Source organism: Carettochelys insculpta, chromosome 21 (genome assembly GCF_033958435.1).
Source record: "Carettochelys insculpta isolate YL-2023 chromosome 21, ASM3395843v1, whole genome shotgun sequence".
Classification (NCBI taxonomy): Eukaryota; Metazoa; Chordata; order Testudines; family Carettochelyidae; genus Carettochelys; species Carettochelys insculpta.
This window is the reverse complement of record NC_134157.1, coordinates 1,522,832-1,543,444: the sequence shown is the minus strand read 5'-3', so window position 1 is coordinate 1,543,444 and position 20,613 is coordinate 1,522,832. Positions and strand designations below refer to the sequence as shown.

Below are 20,613 nucleotides of genomic sequence, written 5' to 3'. Positions count from 1 at the left end.
CCAGGGCCGGCAACGTCGATGTTCAACTTCGACGTTGCTCAGCCCAACATCGAAATAGGCGCAGCGAGGGAACGTCTACACGTCAAAGTAGCACACATCGAAATAGGGATGCCAGGCACAGCTGCAGACAGGGTCACAGGGCGGACTCAACAGCCAGCCGCTCCCTTAAAGGGCCCCTCCCAGACACAGTTGCACTAAACAACACAAGATCCACAGAGCTGACAACTGGTTGCAGACCCTGTGCCTGCAGCATAGATCCCCAGCTGCTGCAGAAGCAGCCAGAAGCCCTGGGCTAAGGGCTGCTGCCCACGGTGACCATAGAGCCCCACAGGGGCTGGAGAGAGAGCATCTCTCAACCCCCCAGCTGATGGCCGCCATGGAGGACCCAGCAATTTCGACGTTGCGGGACGCGGATCGTCTACACGGTCCCTACTTCGACGTTGAACGTCGAAGTAGGGCGCTATTCCTATCTCCTCATGAGGTTAGCGACTTCGACGTCTCGCCACCTAACTTCGAAGTTGGTGCCGCTACTTCGAAGTAGCGTGCACGTGTAGACGCAGCTTAGGTGAGCTTTCATGGGACAGACTCACTTCCTCAGCCCATAGCCAGACCAGAACAGACTCAATATTTAAGGCACAGACAACCAAAAACAGTAATCAAGGAGGACGAATCAGAAAAAAATGATCAAGGTGAGCAAATCAGAGAGTGGAGGGGTTGAGGGGAAGGTCAAGAATTAGATTAAGCCAAGTATACAGACGAGCCCCTATAGCGACTCAGAAAATTCCCATCCCGGTTCAAACCACGTGTTAATGTGCTGAATTTGAATATAAAAGCCAGCTTGGCTGTTTCCCTTTGAATAGCGGTGCGAAATTTTTTTTTCAGTAACACGCATACTCTTAAGTCATTAACAGAATGGTCCACTCCATTAAAATGTTGACTAACTGGTTTGTGGCTCTGGAGTGTTTTGATGTCTGTTTTGTGCCCATTAACCCTTTGTCTAAGGGAGTTAGAAGTCTGTCCAATATACAAAGCATCTGCTTTGAACCGGGATGGGAATTTTCTGAGTCACTATAGGAGCTCATCTGCATACTTGGCTTAATCTAATTCTTGACCTTCCCCCGCCCACTCCTCCACTCTCTGATTTGCTCACCTTGATCATTTTTTTCTGATTCGTCCTCCTTGCTTACTGTTTTTGGTTCTCTGTGCCTTAAATATTGAGTCTGTTCTGGTCTGGCTATGGGCTGAAGAAGTGGGTCTGTCCCACGAAAGCTCACCTAATAAACTATTTTGCTAGTCTTTAAAGTGCTACTTGTCTGCTTTTTGTTTTAAAAAGCAGTGCAGTGGAAGAAGCAGCCGTCTTGACTGACCTGCAGCCAGCCTTAGCCTGCACTGAGAGTCTCCAGCCAGATGAGGGAGCCCACATACAGCCAAAGCAACCTGTAAGCATACAACCATGAGAGGCTGAGTGCGTGGTATAAAAGAACACATTCCTTGTGTAAAAGGCATCCTGTCGGCATGGCATTCAGCAGGAGAATGGAGAAATGGTGCCTTTTAGGGCCAACGTGAGTGAGTTCCATGAACCCAGGACTCCTGGGTGTTGTGCATGGGATGTTCTGCACAATTTGTAACCTGGGACACGATTCTAGATGGCCAACGAGTTTCAACTTTGCTGACGCTTGCTGGGCCCAAAGGTATAGGGATGGTGGCACCCTATTGTCCCCAGCAGTGTATGGAACTTCTAGGTACACTCAAATGCTTCTGCAATGCCTGAGCATTTTTCTTCTTCCGTATTGATGATAGCAGAAGGGTATCAACGACATCAGGGAAGTTGAGAGCCGATAACACAGTTTGCTGCTGTTCAGAGGAAGTTGTCCAGGCATTATCGTTTTGGACAAACATCAAGTGATGCCCTTCCTGATTTGTTAGTTTCTGGACTATGCAGTGACCAGGTCCAGAAGAAGCTGTTGACCTATCTGTCCTTACCATCAAGGAGACTGTTGCTGTGGAGCCTGCAGAGAAAGAGTTTCTGGAATTTAAATGAACTGAGAAGTTCACTTGCTGAATCAGCAGGACAAAAGGCCATGGGAGGGTAAGAAGTTTCTGTGCAAACAGTGCACTAACCATGCACTTGGTAAGGAGTTGCTGGCACGTGAGGGTGTCCGCAGAAAATGGCACAAGAAAGGACCCATTTCTGTGATCTTTCTTACAGTTCAAAATCCAGCAACATGGAGTAGCCATCAATGCAACAAAAGCAACAAGGAGTCCTGTAGAACCTGAAAAACTAACACATTTCTGGGGCATGTGTTCAGGGGCTGGAGGCCCCTTTGTTAAGTGAAAGTGGAGGTAGGGGCCAGGACACCCCACTTCCCATTGTCACAGTGAAGAGGAGTGACCTAGCTGGGAGATGGCGGTGGAGTGGAGCAGGTCACTGCATTGCTCCTCTTCCAGTGTCCCCCCGCACTGTGGTGAGCACAAGAGGGCCCGACATTTCCTACCAGCTGCAGGTCCCCAGGTAAGCCCCCAAACTGCCCTGGGCCCTGTGGGTAAGCTTAGTATGGGGGAACATCCCATCCATAGGACTGTTCATGCAACCACCGCAGGGCTGCCCGGGATGTGGTGGCTGTGGCAGGCACCTCAAGCCATCCTGGAACCTTCACGTGAACGGTTACAAGCGAAGAAAACATGGGAGTGGCTAAGAGAGTGAGCGTGCACTTAAGGAAGCAAAGTTCTTACACATTCTGAGCCTTTATTGCCATTGCAGGTGCAATTCTCTCCCGTGATTTTCTTACTGGGGTGAAGACACCAGCTGCCTTTGCATCACGGACCCTCACTGCGCGTGAGGAGAACTACGTGCACACAGAGCGAGAACCATCCAGCCCTGTATTTGGAACAGGAAAGTCCCGCACAGTTCCATCTGCTGGCGGGTCATTACCAGTTACTTTAAAACATGGCATTCCATCGGGAGCTGCTGCTCAGGTGCAACAATGGGCATTGCTACATTCAGCTCGTTTCTGTTATTCAGTTCTCCGTCGAAGGCCTGGAACAGCAGTGCTGAGGGCCTGTTGTGCCCGCCAGGCCCAAGTTCTCGTCAGTCCAAGGAAACACCACATGAAGAGCTCCCTCTTAATCTGATGGCTGGGCTGCCCACCGCCCATACAGCATGGTGTCTGTTCTCGTGTGAAGGGAGTGGTCCTACAGCTACAGTCTTGGATGAAAGATCCCCCAGTTTACAGATTTTGTGTCATATCAGCGTGAATTATCTGTGGCTTATTGCTGCATCGAATGGGGCATGGGACTGAGCATTCCAAAATCACTCCAGCCTCAGCTTTGGGAAGCTGATCAGTCAGTTTGCTCGTAGGGGGAAGCCCCGAGAGGAGAGGGAGTTTGGTTGCCAGTAGTTGCTATGGAGGGAGAAAAATTGTTCTTCTTGGCTTTTGAGGACGGGACAAGGAGCAATGGGCTTAAACCGCAGTAAGGGAGGGTTAGGTTGGACATTAGGAAAAACTCCCTAGCTGTCAGGGTGGTTAAACACTGGAATAAGTTGCCTGGGGAGGTTGTGGAATCTCCATCACTGGAGATTTTTATGAGCAGGTGAGACAGACATCTTTCAGGGATGGTCTAGATCACGGTTTCCCACATTGGGGGGCTGCCCCCTGGAGGGCAAGAAGAAATTCCTGGGGGGGTGCAGGGCAACCCAGCCTCCCCCATCGTCCCCCCCCACCTGAAGAAAGATCTGGCCTTTGCTTCCGACTCTCAGCCCCTCCCATTTTATGTGGGTGACCCAGCGCAGCCACTATAAAAGCAGGCAACTGGCAAAGACCCATGTGGAGCCAGCTGTCTCCTGCAAGTGAAAGTGAGTGTGGGTTGGGGGGAAGGAGGAGGAGGAGGATGGGGTTAGATGAGGGGCTGAGGGTGCCAGGCTTTGTGGAAGGGCAGGAGAAGGGCTCAGGTGAGCGGCTCACAGGGCTTGGGCAGCTCTGGCTGGTGGGCAGCTGGCTGGCCCCAGTAACACAAGGCTTGGGGAGCCTGGGCTGGTGGGCAGGTGGCTGGCCCCAGCAGCACAGGGCTTGAGCAGCCTGGGCTGGTGGGCAGGTGGCTGGCCCCAGCAGCACAGGGCTCGGGCGGCCCGGGCTGGTGGGCAGGTGGCTGGCCCCAGCAGGATAGGGCTTGAGCAGCCTGGGCTGGTGGGCAGCTGGCTGGCCCCAGCAGCACAGGGCTCGGGCAGCTCAGAATGGTGGGTGGGTGGGTGGCTGGCCCTGGCAGCATGGGGCTTGGGCGGGTGGCTCAGGAGGCTGGCCCACAGCTGGGGTAAGTAGCTGGTAGGGGCGGCTGGCCTGCGGCTGGTGTGAGTGGCTGGTGGGTGGGCAGTTGGTCCTGGCAGCGTGGGGCTTGGGCAGCCAGCAGGCAGGTGGATGGCTGGCCCGGTGGCTGGTGAGTGAGCGGGTGGCTGACCCCAGAGGTGTGGGGCTCAGGCAGGTGGGGGGGCTGGTGGGGGCAGCTCTGGAGGCTGGCATGGGGCTCAGGCAGCCAGTCAGCTGGGGCTGCACCAGGCAACCACAAGAAAAATTATCTGTGCTTATAGATCAAATTTTTATATGAAGCTTTTGTGTTTATTTCAAATTACGAATTGAATTTTTGTTAAAGGCGTTTGGATGGGGGTAAAGAAGAGATGGGGGGCCTGAGGGTTTCTCAGAAATCAAAAGGAGGGGCATGACGCCAAAAAGTTTGGGAACCACTGATCTAGACAGTGCCTGGTCCTGCTGAGAGAGCAGGGACTGGACACAATGACCTCTCAAGGTCCCTTCCAGTTCTAGGATTTTTCTCCACGAGTGTTCCAGCCCTGGAGCATCCACAGACTTGGTGACTATGATAGTAGAGATGAAGGCCATGGCCTGGAGCCATATCTGGTGGCCAGTGCCTAGCGCAAATGAAGGTGAAATACTGAACTATGTGTTAGCAAAGTCAGCATGATCCCGGATTCATGTGGCCTTTGCTACCTTTTAGAAGATTATATGTTTTTGGTTGTAGTCAACACCCACTCAAATGGCTGAAAGCTTTGAGAATGACTTCTCCTACAGCTACGGTGACCGTTGTTGTACCCTGTTCAGCCAGTTTGGTTTATCATTACCATTAACAAGTGACAACGGGCTTTTAATTCTGTTCTGGTGAATTTTGGCAGTTCCAAACTTCAAGTGGAACAAATCACACACGCTCAGCTTTTTCCCATCCTGCTGCAAACAGACAAACGGGATGCTTTTCACGAACACCTAAGAGCGTCTCAAATGTTAGCACATCCATTCTGAGTCAGCCGCCACAGTTGGACAAGTTCTTGTGTATCCACAGGAACACGCCACATGCTAATAGCCAGGAGTCACTGGCAACTCTTTCTGAAGGTTCTTTGTGGAGCCATTGGGACCTGCTACGTCCTGCTAGTCCCCCAAATGCCAAGCTATGGAAATTGATCAGTGATGTGAAACTTGTCATGGTTCTTTCCAGGGTGGACCCTTAGTGTGGTGACACACCCACAGCTGAGGAGTGAAATGGGTAAGGGGGGACCTTGTAAAATGCCTGGGACCTGTTCGGTTTTTTACGGAGATGACATATGGACAAGTTGAAGCCTCAGTTGGTACCAGAGCCCAGCAATGCTGCAGTAGAACTTCCTGCTGTTACAACTCTGAACTTGAATGGAGGAAACTTCGGCACTGAGGCAGGGATTACTGCCACCAGCTGGTCCTGTTGTTGAGGCCCTTGTCACACCTCCGGCATAATGTTATCCCTCATAAGCCAGTGCAAAAGCCAGCTGTGCCCCTGCATTTGAAGCTGGTGAGTGGGTTGGAATAACCCCTGGCCAGTTAAAAGTCTGTAGTAGTGCCCCTGCAATGTTTAGTTGGTTTGCCTACTGTGTCAGCAAGAATGTGCTTAGAAAGCCTTTCCAAGCAGGGTGGGAAAAGGTGATGGATATCCTGCCGCTTCAGCTATTCTGTGCATGCCCTGCTCCCCAGTGCGCTGCCTCTCTTGCCCGGTAGTTTCAGTTTTGCAGCCGGAATCAGGAAGCCAACACTGCAGACAGACGTGTTTTCAGCAGAGCACCCTGCCTCCGTCTGTCTCCTCCGCTGGCTCCAGAAGCGGAACCCTGTACAAGTTCAGCTGCTCGCTGCTGAAGGCACATGCCCGTGGGAGAGGGAGCTGGGCCAGAACTAAGCGTCAGCAGAACCAACTTTTCAGCCAAAGTTTCTCGGCTTCTTTTTGCTCAGCAAATCCGTTCGTCAATGCTGACAGCGTGGGCAGTCTCTAAAGGGCGGCGAATCATCAGGGGTTTACTGCTGGGCTTGACTCTGAGCAAGGCTTCGTCACGAGGCCAAGGCCAGAGAACATGAGCACCGCCACTCTCAGCAAGCGTTTGAGTGAGGTTTGGTTTGGTTCCATTTACACTTCGTGGCTCCCTTTTGCTGCTGCTCTTAGCTGGGAGTTGAGCTGTCCCTCGGTGTGACATCAGAGCACTTGGGCTGATTGGCAGTGGATCCCCACCCCTCGAGGAAGGCGGATCGTGATTCTAAAGGCCATGCTGGAGCACACGGAAGGGGGGCAGAGCCCCGTCAATGAAACCAGGGGAGCATATGGAGTTCAGCAGAGCCCTAGGGGGAAGGGCAAACCCTGGGCGCAGGCCCAGCTGCTGCTAGGGAAGATGTAGCAGCCTAGCCTATAATCGGTGGTTTAAGAACCAGCAGTGGCATGTGGCTGCCCCCCGGGCATGGCACCCTCGGGCTTGGGGGAGCTCAGTCACTGCCCTGAGACTGTGATTCTTTCCCTGCCTTTCATTTCGCAGCAGCGCTCCAGCGCCCTTCGGCATCCAGTGAGGCACAACCTCCGGTGACCCTGCGGCGTGTCATCTGCTCCCGGCCAGAGCAGCTCGTGAGCCAGGGTCTCCTGGCTCCCAACAGAGGGCTGTAGACAAGAGCTGGCAGTGGAGCGGCGATTGCAAAGGGGCAGTTCCTGGGCAAGAATCAGAGAAGCAGTTACGATCCATCCTTCCCACCGGGGGCGGGAGGAGCTGTTACCAGATGGGGCCCAGGCCCCGGGGCTGCCGCCAGTGGCTGCAGGACAGAGGCTGAGGGAGCTCTTGCTTCCAGCACTTCTCTGGTCTCCAGGCCGCAGTGGGGGACGGGGAAGGGAAGAGCAGAGGAGTGGAGCAGGGCCAGTGGCAGGGGAGGTCGTGGAATGAGCTTGGGATGTGGGCAGGCTGCAGAAGGGAGGGACAGATTGAGCGCAGGACCACAGGTGGAAGGGGATGGGCAGGGCCACAGTTCCAGCATGGGAGATGCCCTGCTTGTGCCGGCTCAGGGCCCCAGAAACTTAATCTGCCTCTGATCCAGAAGCTTCCCTTCTGGGAGATGAAAGGAGCCCCTTCACCTTCAGGAGCCAGCAGCCTGAGGGGTCCTAGTTATCAGCCTACCGCCTTGGAGGCTGGCTGTCTCCTCCGTTGCCAGAGCAGCTGGCTCAGGAATTGGCCTGCCTCAGGTGAAAGCCTTCACGGAGCACCTGAGGCACAGGGCTGGGGGCGATGGGAGGGGAACCTGGACATCTTGTGTGAGCCAGGGCTTGAGGAGAACCGCAGGTCGGCGGAGACAAGTGAGGAACCTTTGCACCCCCAGGCGGGGGGCAAGTGGGCGCCAGCAGAATCTGTCCAGGTTCTTCCCTTTTTCCACACGTCTCCGGGTCACAGAGTGCTGCAGGACAGGCTGGCTCTGGCTTCTCTACACCCACCCTGGCTGCTGCTCGTCTTCAGTTGTGTGGCCCCGGCTGCACCTCATGGAATGAACGCTGCCCTGCAGCGGCCAGGCGCTGCTGTTAATTGCTCTGGCACCCAGGCAATGCCCCTCAGCTAGCTGGGCCAATTGCTGAAAGGAAAAACCAACAAGCAAAGGCTGTTTTTCCTCAAGCCCCGGGTGGTGTCATCCTGCCCATTCCCAAGCCTGGGTGGCCAACCCCCACGAAGCCAGCCAGGGACTCCAGCGCTGGAGCAGGGATCTTTGGCTGTTCAGAGAAGTGTCTGCCCTGCCCCAGTTGTCTGTTTGCTCCAACTCTGAAGCCCAATGCATGCCTGCTCCCCACTTCGCTGTCCTTCCCCCTCGCACCCTGCCGTTCATTTGTCCTTCCATTTAGCGGGTCTCTGTCTAAGTACATGTCCCCCTGGCCCACCGGGAATATTGTGCTGCTATTTGCTGAGGAGGGGAAGGTTTACTTTGCTCCCCGTCCACCGTTCACCTCCCTGGTGCATTGCACTCCCTCCCCTGCCCATCTCCCTCTGTTCTGCTTCAATCATCGGCACTTCAGGATTGGGACCATCTGCTACTCCATTTGTGTACAGCACCTGACACATTGAGGCTGCATTCTTGGCTGGTCTCTTTGCACCACTGTTTTGAACAGAGATTGATAATAAACTTCTGAAGTTAATGGGCTACCAACACACACAGCCTGGTGGGTCTGAATCATCTGGCTGTGTTTATGTTCTGGTGTAAACATCATCCCTCCTTTAATGCGTACGTTACTTAGGAGTACTCACTAAAACGAGGCACATATATACCCACCTTTATTCATTATATGAATTAACTTCCCCTGCTTATATGAGTGGGGTCCCTGGCTGGGGGCACGGGGACCCGCAGCTGGGGCCTTCTACCCTCCCTTCCCTCAGACATGCAGCTGTCTGACAGCCCTTTGGTGGGGGCAGAGAGGGAGAAAGCTCTTAGGCTGGTTCCCTCCCCTGCAATGGCAGGAACGTGAAACTAACCAGCCATGAGCAGATCAGTTTCCCGGCCCCACAAGCCATGGGGAGACTGGAAGCAGCCTGCCCCTGGTTCTGAGCTCCTGTCACTCTGGGAGCCAGGAAACTGACCAGCCCTGGTGGTTCCTGGCTCCTCTCCCCTTGCAGGAAAATTCGAGTTATACAGGGTTAGCCCGAACAACCCTGGGTAACTCCAGGGTCTAGTGTATTAGACCCCCTGCCCGCCCCGCAGACCTCACCCTCGGCCAGGTTTTAACTGCCCCCCATGGTCCCAAACTGCCTCCAGCCTTAAACCTGCCCAGCAGCCACAAACCTCCTCCAGCCTTAGACTCCCCCCAGCAGCCACAAACTGCCCCAAGGCTTACACACAGACACACCCAGCAGTCCCAAGCTGCCCCCAGCTTTACACCCCTCCCCCGAGCAGCCCCAAACTGCCCCCAGTCTTAGACCCCCCCACCCCACATCCCTCAACAGCCCCAGCCTTAGACACTTCTCCTCCAACAGCCTCTTCACCAGGGCTGCTAGGCTGGGTGGCTCCCCCAGCCCTCCTGCTCCCAGCAATTAACTCAAGTGTTAAGGCTTCAGCACCTAGGCATAAGGTAATTGCTTTCCCTAGTGACAGAGATAGCTGCTGTCTCCAGCACCTATCTCTATTGATAGATATCTGCCTGACGCAGCAGTGTTAACAAACTGCAAATGGCTTCTTTAACAGCCACAAGCAGCTGGAAATTGCCCAGCTGGTGACCTTTAACAAATCTAATGGGACCATGTTTGGGTCTCGACCCATAGGCTGGGAATCCCTGCTCTACATACATACACTACATCCTATTTCTGGTGCCAAACTGTTCAAATACATCGGAAAAGTACCTAAACACAACTGGTTTATGTCAAGTTACAAGCCCTTGGAATGAATTGGAGACTTTTACATGTATTTTAATGGATATTTAGTGTCACTCTTAGGAGTTTTTGCCTACAAGCAGAAATTTGGGAACCAATTGTGCTCATATAGCAAGGGATGAGCGTATACCTAACTAGTAGCTATTCTTCATGGACACACCAATTCCCCAGCACTCAAAGGCTGACATCAGGGCACAAGTGGGGCCTGGAGACAGCTCTGGATTAGTTCAGGGGGGCAGTGCTTGTGGAGGGGTCACAGGTTCTGGCGCCTGGAGTTGTTTGTGTGGTTAAATCTGGTCTCGCTGATGACATGGAGGGGTGGCTGAGGCTGCATCTGCACTATGAGATAAATTCGATTTATCATTATTATGAATTTGAATTAAATGTCCACAAAGCTTCATGAAATTCAACTCACCTTTTTTCTGTCGAGTTTCCGCGTCCCCATTGCCCTGTGCAAGTTCGACAGCGTGAGCAGTGCATTGTGGGTACCTATCCCACAGTGCCTTAGCCCAGGCTGTTTGTGGGCATTTCATGTTTGATTCCCACAATGCAAAACACTGTCCCACAATTCAGAGCACCAGTAACCATGCAAAAATGAAGTGGAGATCGCACCGTTTCCTGCTGTGGCATTCCAGCACAAGCGCGGTCCCCAAATGCTTCAATTCACAGCACACATTGTTTCGGCAACCACACTGGCTGTTGCACAGTTTTGCTTCAGTTACAAAGCTCAGTAACAGTTCAGTATCACAATGGTGTTGCTGCTGCTGCTGCTGATGACGACAACAATGGTTTGGAAGAGCAAACCTCACAAATATGGTCCGACAAGTCAGCGCTGCTGGCTGCCCTGGTGACAGCGCAACAGTGGTTTTGGACTTGTGAGACCTGCACACACTGAGGGGGGACCATGTTGTTTTGGAGTCCCGGCATGACCAGCGGTGGTTGCAGAATTTTCGCATGCACAAGTTCGCTTTTATGGAACGTTTTTATGTGCTGGCCCCCGCCCTTAAGCACAGCAACATAAAAATGAGGCCGACTTTAATAGTTCAGAAGCAAATGGCAAGTGCACTGTGGAAGTTTGCAACCCCCAATAGTTACCAGTCAGTGGCAAATCAATTCAGGGTGGGCAGAGCTACAGTGGGGTCCGTGGTGATGCAGGTGGCCCATGCAATCTGTCGGCATCTACTCAGGAAGATCATGATCCTGGGAGAGGTGCAGGCTATAGTGGATGGCTTTGATGCCCAGGGGGTTTTCTAAGTGCAGTGGGCCAATAAATGGCATGCACATCCCCATCATGGCCCCGGACCACCTGGTCTTGGAGTATATAAACCAAAAGGATACTTCCTAATGGCGTTGCAGGGGTTGGTAGATCACAAAGGTCATGTCATGCCACCAACATCAATGTGGGATCGTCAGGGAGGGTTCACGACTCGTGTGTCTTCCAAAGTTTTGGCCTGTACAGAAAGCTCCTGGATGGGACTTTTTTTCCCCAACTGGAAAATCACAATTGGCAACGTGGAGATTGCTACTGTTATATTGGGCAACCCTGCTTACCCTCTGCTCCCTTGCCTTGTGAAGCCCCACAAAGGAGCCCTGCGCCCCAGCAAGGAAAATTTCCATCGCAGACTCAGCAGGTGTAGAATGATGGTTGAATGTGCCCTTGTCCATTTAAAAGTGAGGTTCAGATGCTTATTTACCTGTTTGGACCTCTCTGACACTAATGTTCCCACCATGATTATAGTGGGTGCTATTTTGCACACCATTTGTGAACCCAGGTGGGAGACCTTCCCATCCATCTGGAATTCCAAAGCAGAGGCCATAGGCAGGACTTTCTCACAGCCGCCTATAAAACCATCCACCAGTAACCACACTGAGGCAGCAGCAATAAGGGACGGTTTAAAACATAGCTTCATGAATCATCTGTAACAGACATGCTACCCACGTATTTCTCTGACATAATGCCAATAAATCATACCGTCTTAATGAATGAATGCTTTCACTTGCTGGGAGGGGGTTAAATTGCAGTATGTAGAATGCATGTGGTGTGCAGCTGTGCCTTCAGACACCCCTCAAGCCGCTCGGCTACCCTCAGCCACGTGCCTGCTTTGGACCTGGCAGTATCAGTGGGCAGCTGTGCCTTCAGCCTCCCCTCAACCTACCTGAGTGCCCTGTGCTGTGCATCCACTGCGGACCTGGGAGTATCAGCGGGCAGCTGTGCCTTCAGACCTCCCCCAGCCTGCCCGGGTTCCCTGTGCTACGCATCCACTGCAGACCTGGGCATAGTGGTGGGCAGCTGTGCCTTCAGCCCCCCCTAACTCCCACTATGATTTGTGTTCCCTACCACTCCTGCATGCCACAAAATCACACTGAGCTCAAAGGAATGATTTTATTTTGGGTGGAGGAGAGGTTTAAGTAGCCAGGAAAAGAAACCTTCTCAAGGGTGCTTGAATAGCCTTTTGCAATGGCCTTTGGGGCTGAAGCAGCAGGCTATCCTTGCCCTCCCTCCTTGCATTCATGGACCACAACAACAGTGGGTGGGTGACCTCTCCTCAGAGGACTCTGGGCAGCAGGTATCAGCTCCTGCACTGCTGTGTTGGGAGTCCTTTTGAAGCTGCAGCCTGGAGCGCAGGACCTCCATTCGCTCCATAACTACCGTTATGAGCTTTGCCGCAGCCTCGCTGTGCTTTTCCACTTGCTGTTGCTGTAAGTCAAGCATTCTCTGTTGCAACTCAGCTTGACTCTGACGCCACTGAGCTGTCCTATGACACCACTGAGCAGTGTCCTTTGTTAGCTGGGTGTGCTCTGCTTCATTCCACGCCACGTGCTGCAGGATAACATCCTGCTTGCACTTCTTCTCCTTCTGTTCCTCTCTCCCCCACTGGCATTGCCTCTGGAAAGTGAAGGTCAAAATTAAGATACAATTCACATAATATGCTTTCAAATGGAATTAATGGGTCTCTGTTTCTACTATCTAGGAAAGTTTCTTTTTTGAAGGCTGCTAAAGGCTTATTAAGGGTGGGCTAGTAAATGTGCATTTCACAATACGTCATTTGCCATAAGCTATAAGCAGTTGTCCACTTTTCAGGGAAGGGGAGGGCTGCGAAGCACAGGCAGCCACCAGGTGTCCTGTGGGTGTCCTGGGGAAGGGGAAATATTTTGGCCATTCCTGGAGCAACCCTCCCCAGTGATCAAGTCACGTAGAGGGGATGGGGGGAAGGGTTCGATTAGAGCTGCATCGACGGCTGCGAGGGGGTTCAATGTAAAATAAAACAAATGTAAAAAACATGCAATAAATAATACAAAGAAATGCTGGGTGGAAAGGGACATGCGGATAGGGTAGATGCCCTGGAGAGCCCAGCATCTGCGGGGTGTGGGGGATTCCTCAAAAGTAAAAGGAAATACTGTGTGTGGAAAGGAATATGGGAGGGAAGACACCCATCAGAGCAAAGCAGCCGTGTGGTGCCAGGGAGTCCTGAAAAATAACAAAAATGCTGGGTGGAAAGGGACATGGGAGGGGAGAAGCCTGCAAACCGCACTGTGGGGTGGGGAACAGCTGCTGCAGAAAACTATAAAGGGGCTGGAAGCATGGTAGAAAAAAAATCTGATGCAAATTCCCATACTTCTGTAGGTTGCCAAAGAAGACATTACTTTCCTAAAACTAACAGACATGGATAAAGAAGACCTGCTCATGCTGTGTGACCAAAAGCCTGGAAAATTTGCTAAAATGCTGTGTGGCCCCATGACACCAGATCGCTGTCCGGTTGCCTGGCATGGCAAGGTGTGCTACTGTGGAAGCCACAAGTCAGGACTGCCCAAGAACCTCGTAAAAAATACGAGTGCCTGGATGAGGCCTTCAAGGAGATCTGCAAAAAGGAAAAGCACTCCATCCCAAGAAACATTAACATGCTGTTTTGAGGGGCACAGAAACATAGCAAACCTGTACCCAAACAGAACCCTATACTTACAACCACCCCCAACCAGCTTCTAGAATGCAGAATAAATACTCACCTGAACAGCGTGGTCCAGGGGGCTCAGGGACGGGCATGGAGGGGACCAGTTCCAGGTGTATGGTGAAGAGCTCCAGGCTGTCAGGAAGAACTTCCTTGGTCCCCTGCTCATTGCCCACTTCCTCCTCTCCGTTGCCCTCTTCCTCTGGGGCACCCCAAACTCCATACCAGGGCCTCCAGAAGTGTCGTAATTAAGACCGGACTCCGTGATGGGGTTGCTCCCCATAAGCATGTGCAGCTGTTGATAACAGCAGCAGGTCTGTGGACCCATTCCTAACCTTTGGTTGGCTTCCTGGACTTTTTGATAGGCCTGCCAGAGTTCTTTCACCTTCACCCAGCATTGCACTGAGTCTCAGGAGTAAGCTTGGGTGGTCACCTCACATCATAGATTGCTGCGTTTCTCTTGGCCACGCGAAGCCTCTTTGCCACCGATTGGTCTCCCCAAATCGCAAGATCCATAATCTCCTGATGGGTCCCCCCCGGGACTCTCTTGTGACCCTGAGACGTACTAGGCAGATCACTATCCTGAGTGATCAGGATTGCAGGAGATGGCTACCAATGCAGTTGCTACTGATGAGGTGTGATGCGATGGGCAAAGGAATTTTTTTTTATTATGGGAACCCTTTATATTTGCAGAGTTGGGTGCTGCTGAATCCCAATTCCAAATCAAAAATTCATGGGCTTCCTGTGACCTTCTTCCTGCACACCTGGATGGAGAGCAGTGTACAAGGAAGTGGCCATATTGGGAAGGTCACCGCGTAACTTTGTGGGATACATCCAGGACACTTCTGGAGACTAATAAATTTGAATTAAGGACATGGTGCTTCCACACTAGCCTTTACTGAGATTTTAAATTCAAAAGTGATGCTATACCCATCCGGTAATATCAACATTTTGTTATTGATATTACGGCTCAATAAATCGAGCTAATAGTATTACCTGTGAAGACAGTGACATTTTAATATCAAGCTAACTCCTTTAAATTCGATTTTATCTCATAGTGTAGACACAGCTTGAGTGATGGGATCATGCATAGAAGCGAAGTAGCTCTTGAGTGCCCGTCCGTGGGCTTTACATGTCATTCCTCAGCCTCAGGGACCGGCACGTAACATCCCGAGTGGATTACCTCACCTCAGGATCTCCTGGCTGAACTGCCAGCTGACTGCATGGGCACCATATCAATGAGCTCGGGGGAGGAGAGGCGGGAGGGGGCTTTGGGAGGACCCCATGGTCTTGCCGGCACTACAGTAGAATCTCAGAGATACAAGTAGCCCTGGAGTGGAGCTTGGTCACCACTAAGACTCAGCGGTTTCCGTACCTGTCAGATGGTCGTCTCCACCCTCTTCCTTCGTCTTCTAGCAGTTTGCATTTCACGCAGTGCCATACAGCATTCGCTGCTCCGTTTCGTCTCTGCTGCCGCCTGGTTGCGTACTTCCAGGCCCAACCGAGGAGCGCGGCTGTCGCTCAGTTTGTAACTCCAGTGTTTGTAACCCTGAGTTCTGCTCTGCTCATGGTGACGAAAGAACAGCAGAGCTGTGCACGCCTGTGGCACTTCCCAGCTGGGAATTGCTATGTGATTTCCAAACATTAATGCCTCCCTAGCCCCCTGAGCTGCATCTGTTACAGCACCCCCGTCTTACAGAGCCGGAGCTGACACTCTGAGGCAGCCAGCGATTTACTCCAGGTCCTGCAGTGAGGCCATGGGAGAACCATCATGAGCAGCGGGCAGTGGGAACCTGAGGCTGAAAGGCTCTGGGTGGAGGAAAGCAGTGGCAGATGAGATACCAGCAGTGCTGCAAGATGGGGAGAAGGCATCACCGTGTCTGAGTGCTGCATGGGGTGGTGGCAGCAGCCCAAGCACAGTAAGCATAACAGGGGTCAGGCAACAGGGCCAGGGGGGCGTGAGTGTAGCTGGTGGTTCCATCAGGGAGCGAAGCAGTGGAGTTGGGAAGGGTCAGGGACCCATGTGGTGAGAAGGCTGAGGCAGCTGGGGGGGAAGGGCTGTGGGGGAGGGGCGCGAGAGAGAGGGGGCGAGGCAATGAGGCATAGCAGCGGCCAGTAAAGATGAGCTCGAGGGACCCTTTGGAGGCAGCAGAGCAAAGCCAGGAAGGGGCGACACAAGGTGGAGGGAGGTGGGCAGTCCCTCCTACAGGCGGCAATAGCCTATTGTAAGGTCGGGGCTGATGGAGACAGACATTAACTTTTGTTCTTTACTGGCTCCTATTATTACAGCGGAAACTCAGAAAGTTCCCATTGTGCGTATTCCACGTTTTCAGAACAGCGGCTGGAAAAGAGCCCTTAAATCACACAGGCTAGCGCGCTGGCTTCTGACTGCAAGTGAATGCTGCTGAGTCTCACGGTGGACGCAGGGCTGCTCTTTCACCATGGAGAGGTGATGGTCTCCCCTGAACCCAAATGCACACGTGGTCGGTACTAGCAAGAGGCAGTGTCTTTCCTTCTCTCCAAGGTGCTTCCAGGCAACAGATACGCCGCGCCTCATTCTCAGCCACTGGAGGCAATGAGAAAAAATCCTCTGGCTGAAATCAGAGAGATCGGAACCTGGGTGAAATTTACAGCTGCGTGGAAAGTTTCTGCTGAAACGTTTTTGGTGTTGGCAAATGCAGTTTTACATGAACTGAAACTGGCCATGAATTTGTGTTACATTCACTGAACTGTTTTGCTGAACCTGCAACCCCCACCCAAGAAATTTCAGAAGAGAAGTTAAAAAAAGTTTTGATATTTTTTAAAATGAAACATTCTGGAGGTTTGATTCAGACTTACTTTTCTTTTTTGTAATTTACTTCAATTTTATTTTTAGAAAACTAAAAAACCTTCTAAAAAGGTCCAAACCAAATTTTTATATACTCATATTTTTTCAGAATGTCCAGTGGAATTTCTTCACATTATTCTACTTAAATCAATACAAACAGGATAGGGTCTATATAACTACATTTTTTAAAAAATCACCAAACCTTCATTTAATTACATGTTATTTTTATCAGTTCTTCCATTGCCTATGAATGTTGAAGGAGAGTTACTTGCAGGGATGTATGAAGGCAACAAGCTGATTTTGAGCTAGATGGAGACACAGGAAGGTTAGACAACAGACTATTGCCAGTTGGGGTCATATTTTAAAGACCTGAAACGCTAAGTGTGGGTGGCACGTATCACAGGCACAGATAACAGACAGATTAGTAATCTATGCTGTAGGTAATCAATGCTATGGAAGCTACTCAGAAACAAACAAACAAGCAGTAAAGTTATTCCAAAAGTCACATGAGAAAGACCTTCTTAACATGCAGGCAATTGCATTCTGCATTGGCTGGTTCTTTGGAGTAGCTCTCAAGGGTAGCCCCATGGAAAGTGCATTGTAGGACTCTAGCCTGGAAGTGTCAAAGGCATGGTCCCCATCAAGTATACAAGGCTGCAGCTTCTAACGTAACCAACAACAGTGGAAAGAGACTGCTACTGCATGGGAACCCGAAAGCAGCAGCAGAGAAAAAGTCCCCAAGGATGCACGCTACTAACCCCAAGACACAATCTGCACCAGCTGTTCCAAATGGTTCCCCTAGCTGCCGGCATAATCTCCATCCTGGCTAGACTGCGCTTACGCCCACTAGCCTTTATCCAAGGTCCAGACAGACATCAGAAAGGCAAAAAAAAAAAAAAAGTTTTGTGTTTGAAGACAAAGCGAGACCCAAATGCTGAGACTGTCAACCCAAATACCTCCCCATTAAATTGCTCCTGTTGTAGACATGTTCTGTGGGATTTCTTCTCAACTCCTAGACCGTCTGACACATCACCAATGAATAAAGCCCTGGGTATCTGTGTGCAAGGGGCACGGAAGAGGTCACAGTAGGAGTGGAGGCTGTGTCTGAACAGCCACGTGAGTCTGGGGCTAGTGTGCCTCATCAGCTGACCTGTGTCAGGGGACCTGGGCTTGAGAGTCCACACTGCATTTTAAGCGTAAGTGGGTGCCCTAGGAGGGCAGCGTGGGCCGAGGGCAAGGCACGGAGAGCACAACCACTCTGCACAGAGCTTCTGAGTCAGCAAAGCCAGGGGAGGGCCGACCTCAGGAGCCACCTCCTGCTTATCCACTCAGCTGCCTCGCCTGGGCAAGCGCAGCAGACCAGCAAGGCGGAGCTGGCGCAGAAACAGGGAGTGCGCTCAGCCAGGCAGAATGTCTCTCTTGCTGCTGTGCTGGCTTCCTGCAGTGCTCCTCCTTGCCACTGGGAACTCTGGGATATGACTGGAGGACTTCTGGGACCCAAGTCAAGCTGGGGCTGCATGAACACAGGAAAGCAATAGGTATTGGATCCCCTACTCCTTCAGGGTCCAAGGACCCTAGATCTGAGCCCTAGGCGAGCACATTGACATTGTGGATGCAAGGAAGTTTGGCTTGAGCCAAGCTCAGACCTGGGCTATAACTGTCTTGCAGACATAGCCTCACAGAGACAGCCTGGCCTTAGCCAACAGGCAATTATTTGGAGGACGTTGGGAGGTTAGTGACTAAAGTCCGATAAATCAATAGGGGAGCAAAGCTCATGGCCAAACTCTGCTGTCAGTCATGTCATGTGCACCAGGCACTCTCCATTGACTGCAAAGTGCTGAGAACAGGTCTTAATTAGATGTGCTGCTACAATAGATTGACTTTGGCTCCAACCTGCTTGCAGCCAGTTATGGCATACTCCCTGCCTCCTGTAGTGTAATAGCTGAGCTGACTGGATAAATTCTCAATGTGAACCTGATCGGGATACAGCCCTTCCTGCATCATCTCCTCCAAGAAGCACTTTATGACATGACTCTTCTCCAGCGGACTAAATGGGATGATGTCAGCAAACTTCCACAGAGGATGGAAGTGGATCAGAATAGGCTGGATAATGTGCAGAAGTTCTTCAATTTTGCCCGGCTGGTGCACAAGGTCGGTTGAAAAATTCTGGAGGACAAATGTTGTGATTTCACTGCCCCCTATGTTGCTGATTAGAATGTATATGGCATTGAGGAACTCATTGGTCTGGTTGGGCTGGAAAAATCTGCTGAGTGTCTCCAACAGGACCGGCGATATGAGCTCAACCTCATCCAGAATAAACAATGGTATCTTCTCTTCTACTTCCGCTCTGGTTACCATCTCAGAAATCTTCTCCGACAAATCCAACTGGCAAGCGGGAGCATCCTCTTTATTTGGGCAATGGTGCATCACAAAGTACTGAAGCACAAAGTCATTGCCCATGACTGAACGGAAGTGCTTAGCTAGCAGCCGACCAACGTGGCTCTTTCCGACCCCAGTTGGGCCATTGAAGGAGATCACTAAGGGCTTGTTGTGTATGTGGGTGGCCAGATAGTCATTCAATAATTCCATAATTCTTTCCACAGCCACCTTCTGCCCAAACACTTCTCGGTGCATGGTTTTCTCCAGACCATCTAGGTCATACTTTTGAAGGTTGTCATCCAGATTCTCAATAGCATTGAGTATTTGGAAAAAGATGATGCCAACGAGCAGCAGAAGGCAGCGCTTTGCTTTACTCTTTTGCTCGGCTGGAAGGTACTTTTTGGAGCTTTCTGGATACAACACTATCTTGGACTTCCTGCGTTTCTTCTTCCGTTTGTACGCACTCATTGCTGAGTGGTCCACAGAGGTGTCAAAGGTGAAGTACTGAGAATTTTCAAAGCTGGCCTGATTAAAGAGGGACATGGAAGGGTGGCAAAGGTGTGTTTGGCTCATGGAAACCTGCCTTCGAAGAAGCCTACTTTGGACCAGCTCTGGAGAGAGTTCTCTGGTATGGTCCAGATGCAGGCGGCTTTTCTTCACGACTTTTCGTCGCAGACGGATGACTGCCCGCATAGGAGAGGAAATCAGAGAGATCTTCCGGGAAGCCATGGGAGTCTCGATGCAGGGCTGACTTTTGTCCATCCTGCTTGCCTCTCATACACCATTCAGAGTGTCTTCTCTAAAAAACACAAAGACAGCGTGAAAATACATGGACGGAAAAGCATCAGGTGACTTGACCGTGGTGCATAAATACCTCCATGTGTAGAGAATACCAGGTGCTTTTATCTAGCAGAGCAAGGGAGAACAAGAACCAACAGCAGGAAGTTAAAACTAGACACACTGTAATGAGGAAGGCAGCACAAATGTTCAGCAGTGAGGGTGATTAATTGCTGGAGCAATCTACCAAGGGCAATGGGGGATTCTCCATCTCTAGTGCCTTTAGCTATAGGGACTAGATGTGCCTGAAGGGCTGGAGAGCGTCCTGGCTGGGACCACTGCTGGGGTGGAGAACTGCAGAAGGGCAGCCCTGCAGGAGGTAAGGTTGCCAGCTGGCTAATCACACAAGCCCAACCGCCCTTGCCTCACCGCTTACCCTGCCCCTTCCCTACTCACTGCATCTCTCGCCCGCTCTCTCCACACATTCATGGGGCTAGGGCAGGGAGTTGGGGGATGGGACAGGATGGGGGTTCTGGTCTGAGGCCAAGGGATTCAGAGTGTGGGCTGAGCTTGGGGTAGGGCTTGGGGTGCAGGAGGGCATGCAACGTGCAGGCTCTGGGATGGCGTTGGTGTGCAGGAGGGGCTCTGGGCTGGGCAGTGGGCTGGGTTGCAGGAGGGGTGTGGGGTATAAGCTCTGGGAGGGCATTGGTGTGCAGGAGGGGCTCTGGGCTGGGGTAGGCGGTTGAGTTGCAGGAGGGTCTGATGGGGGCAGGATCCATCTGGGCAATGTTTGCCCCTGGCAGTACCCAGCTGGCAGCACAGGGGGTAAGGCAGGCTGCTTGCTGGCCCTGGGTCCATGTGCTGCTACTGAAAGCAGCACAGCCATGTGGCCCCTTGAGGCAGGAGCAGGGGGCTCTGCACACTGCCCTGCCTGCAGGCACTGCCCCGCAGCTGCCACCAGCCACAGTTTCTGGCTAATGGGAGCTGCGGAGCCAGTGCTGGAG

The 20,613-nt window shown here is 51.9% G+C and overlaps 1 protein-coding gene across 4 annotated transcripts in view; it reads right to left on the bottom strand.

Moving 5' to 3' along the window:
* Window positions 1-20,613, bottom strand: part of TOR4A (torsin family 4 member A) — a 78,987-nt gene that overhangs the window by 29,523 nt on the left and 28,851 nt on the right. For 2 of the 4 annotated variants that reach the window (XM_075015608.1, XM_075015609.1), the window contains exon 2: window positions 11,410-19,631. In XM_075015608.1, the coding sequence (XP_074871709.1) occupies window positions 18,320-19,594 (1,275 nt within the window). In that variant the 5' untranslated portion in view covers window positions 19,595-19,631 and the 3' untranslated portion in view covers window positions 11,410-18,319. Of the gene's footprint in view, window positions 1-11,409; window positions 19,632-20,613 lie in introns of those variants that run through there. The other 2 variants (XR_012648369.1, XR_012648370.1) reach the window with 2 other exon arrangements.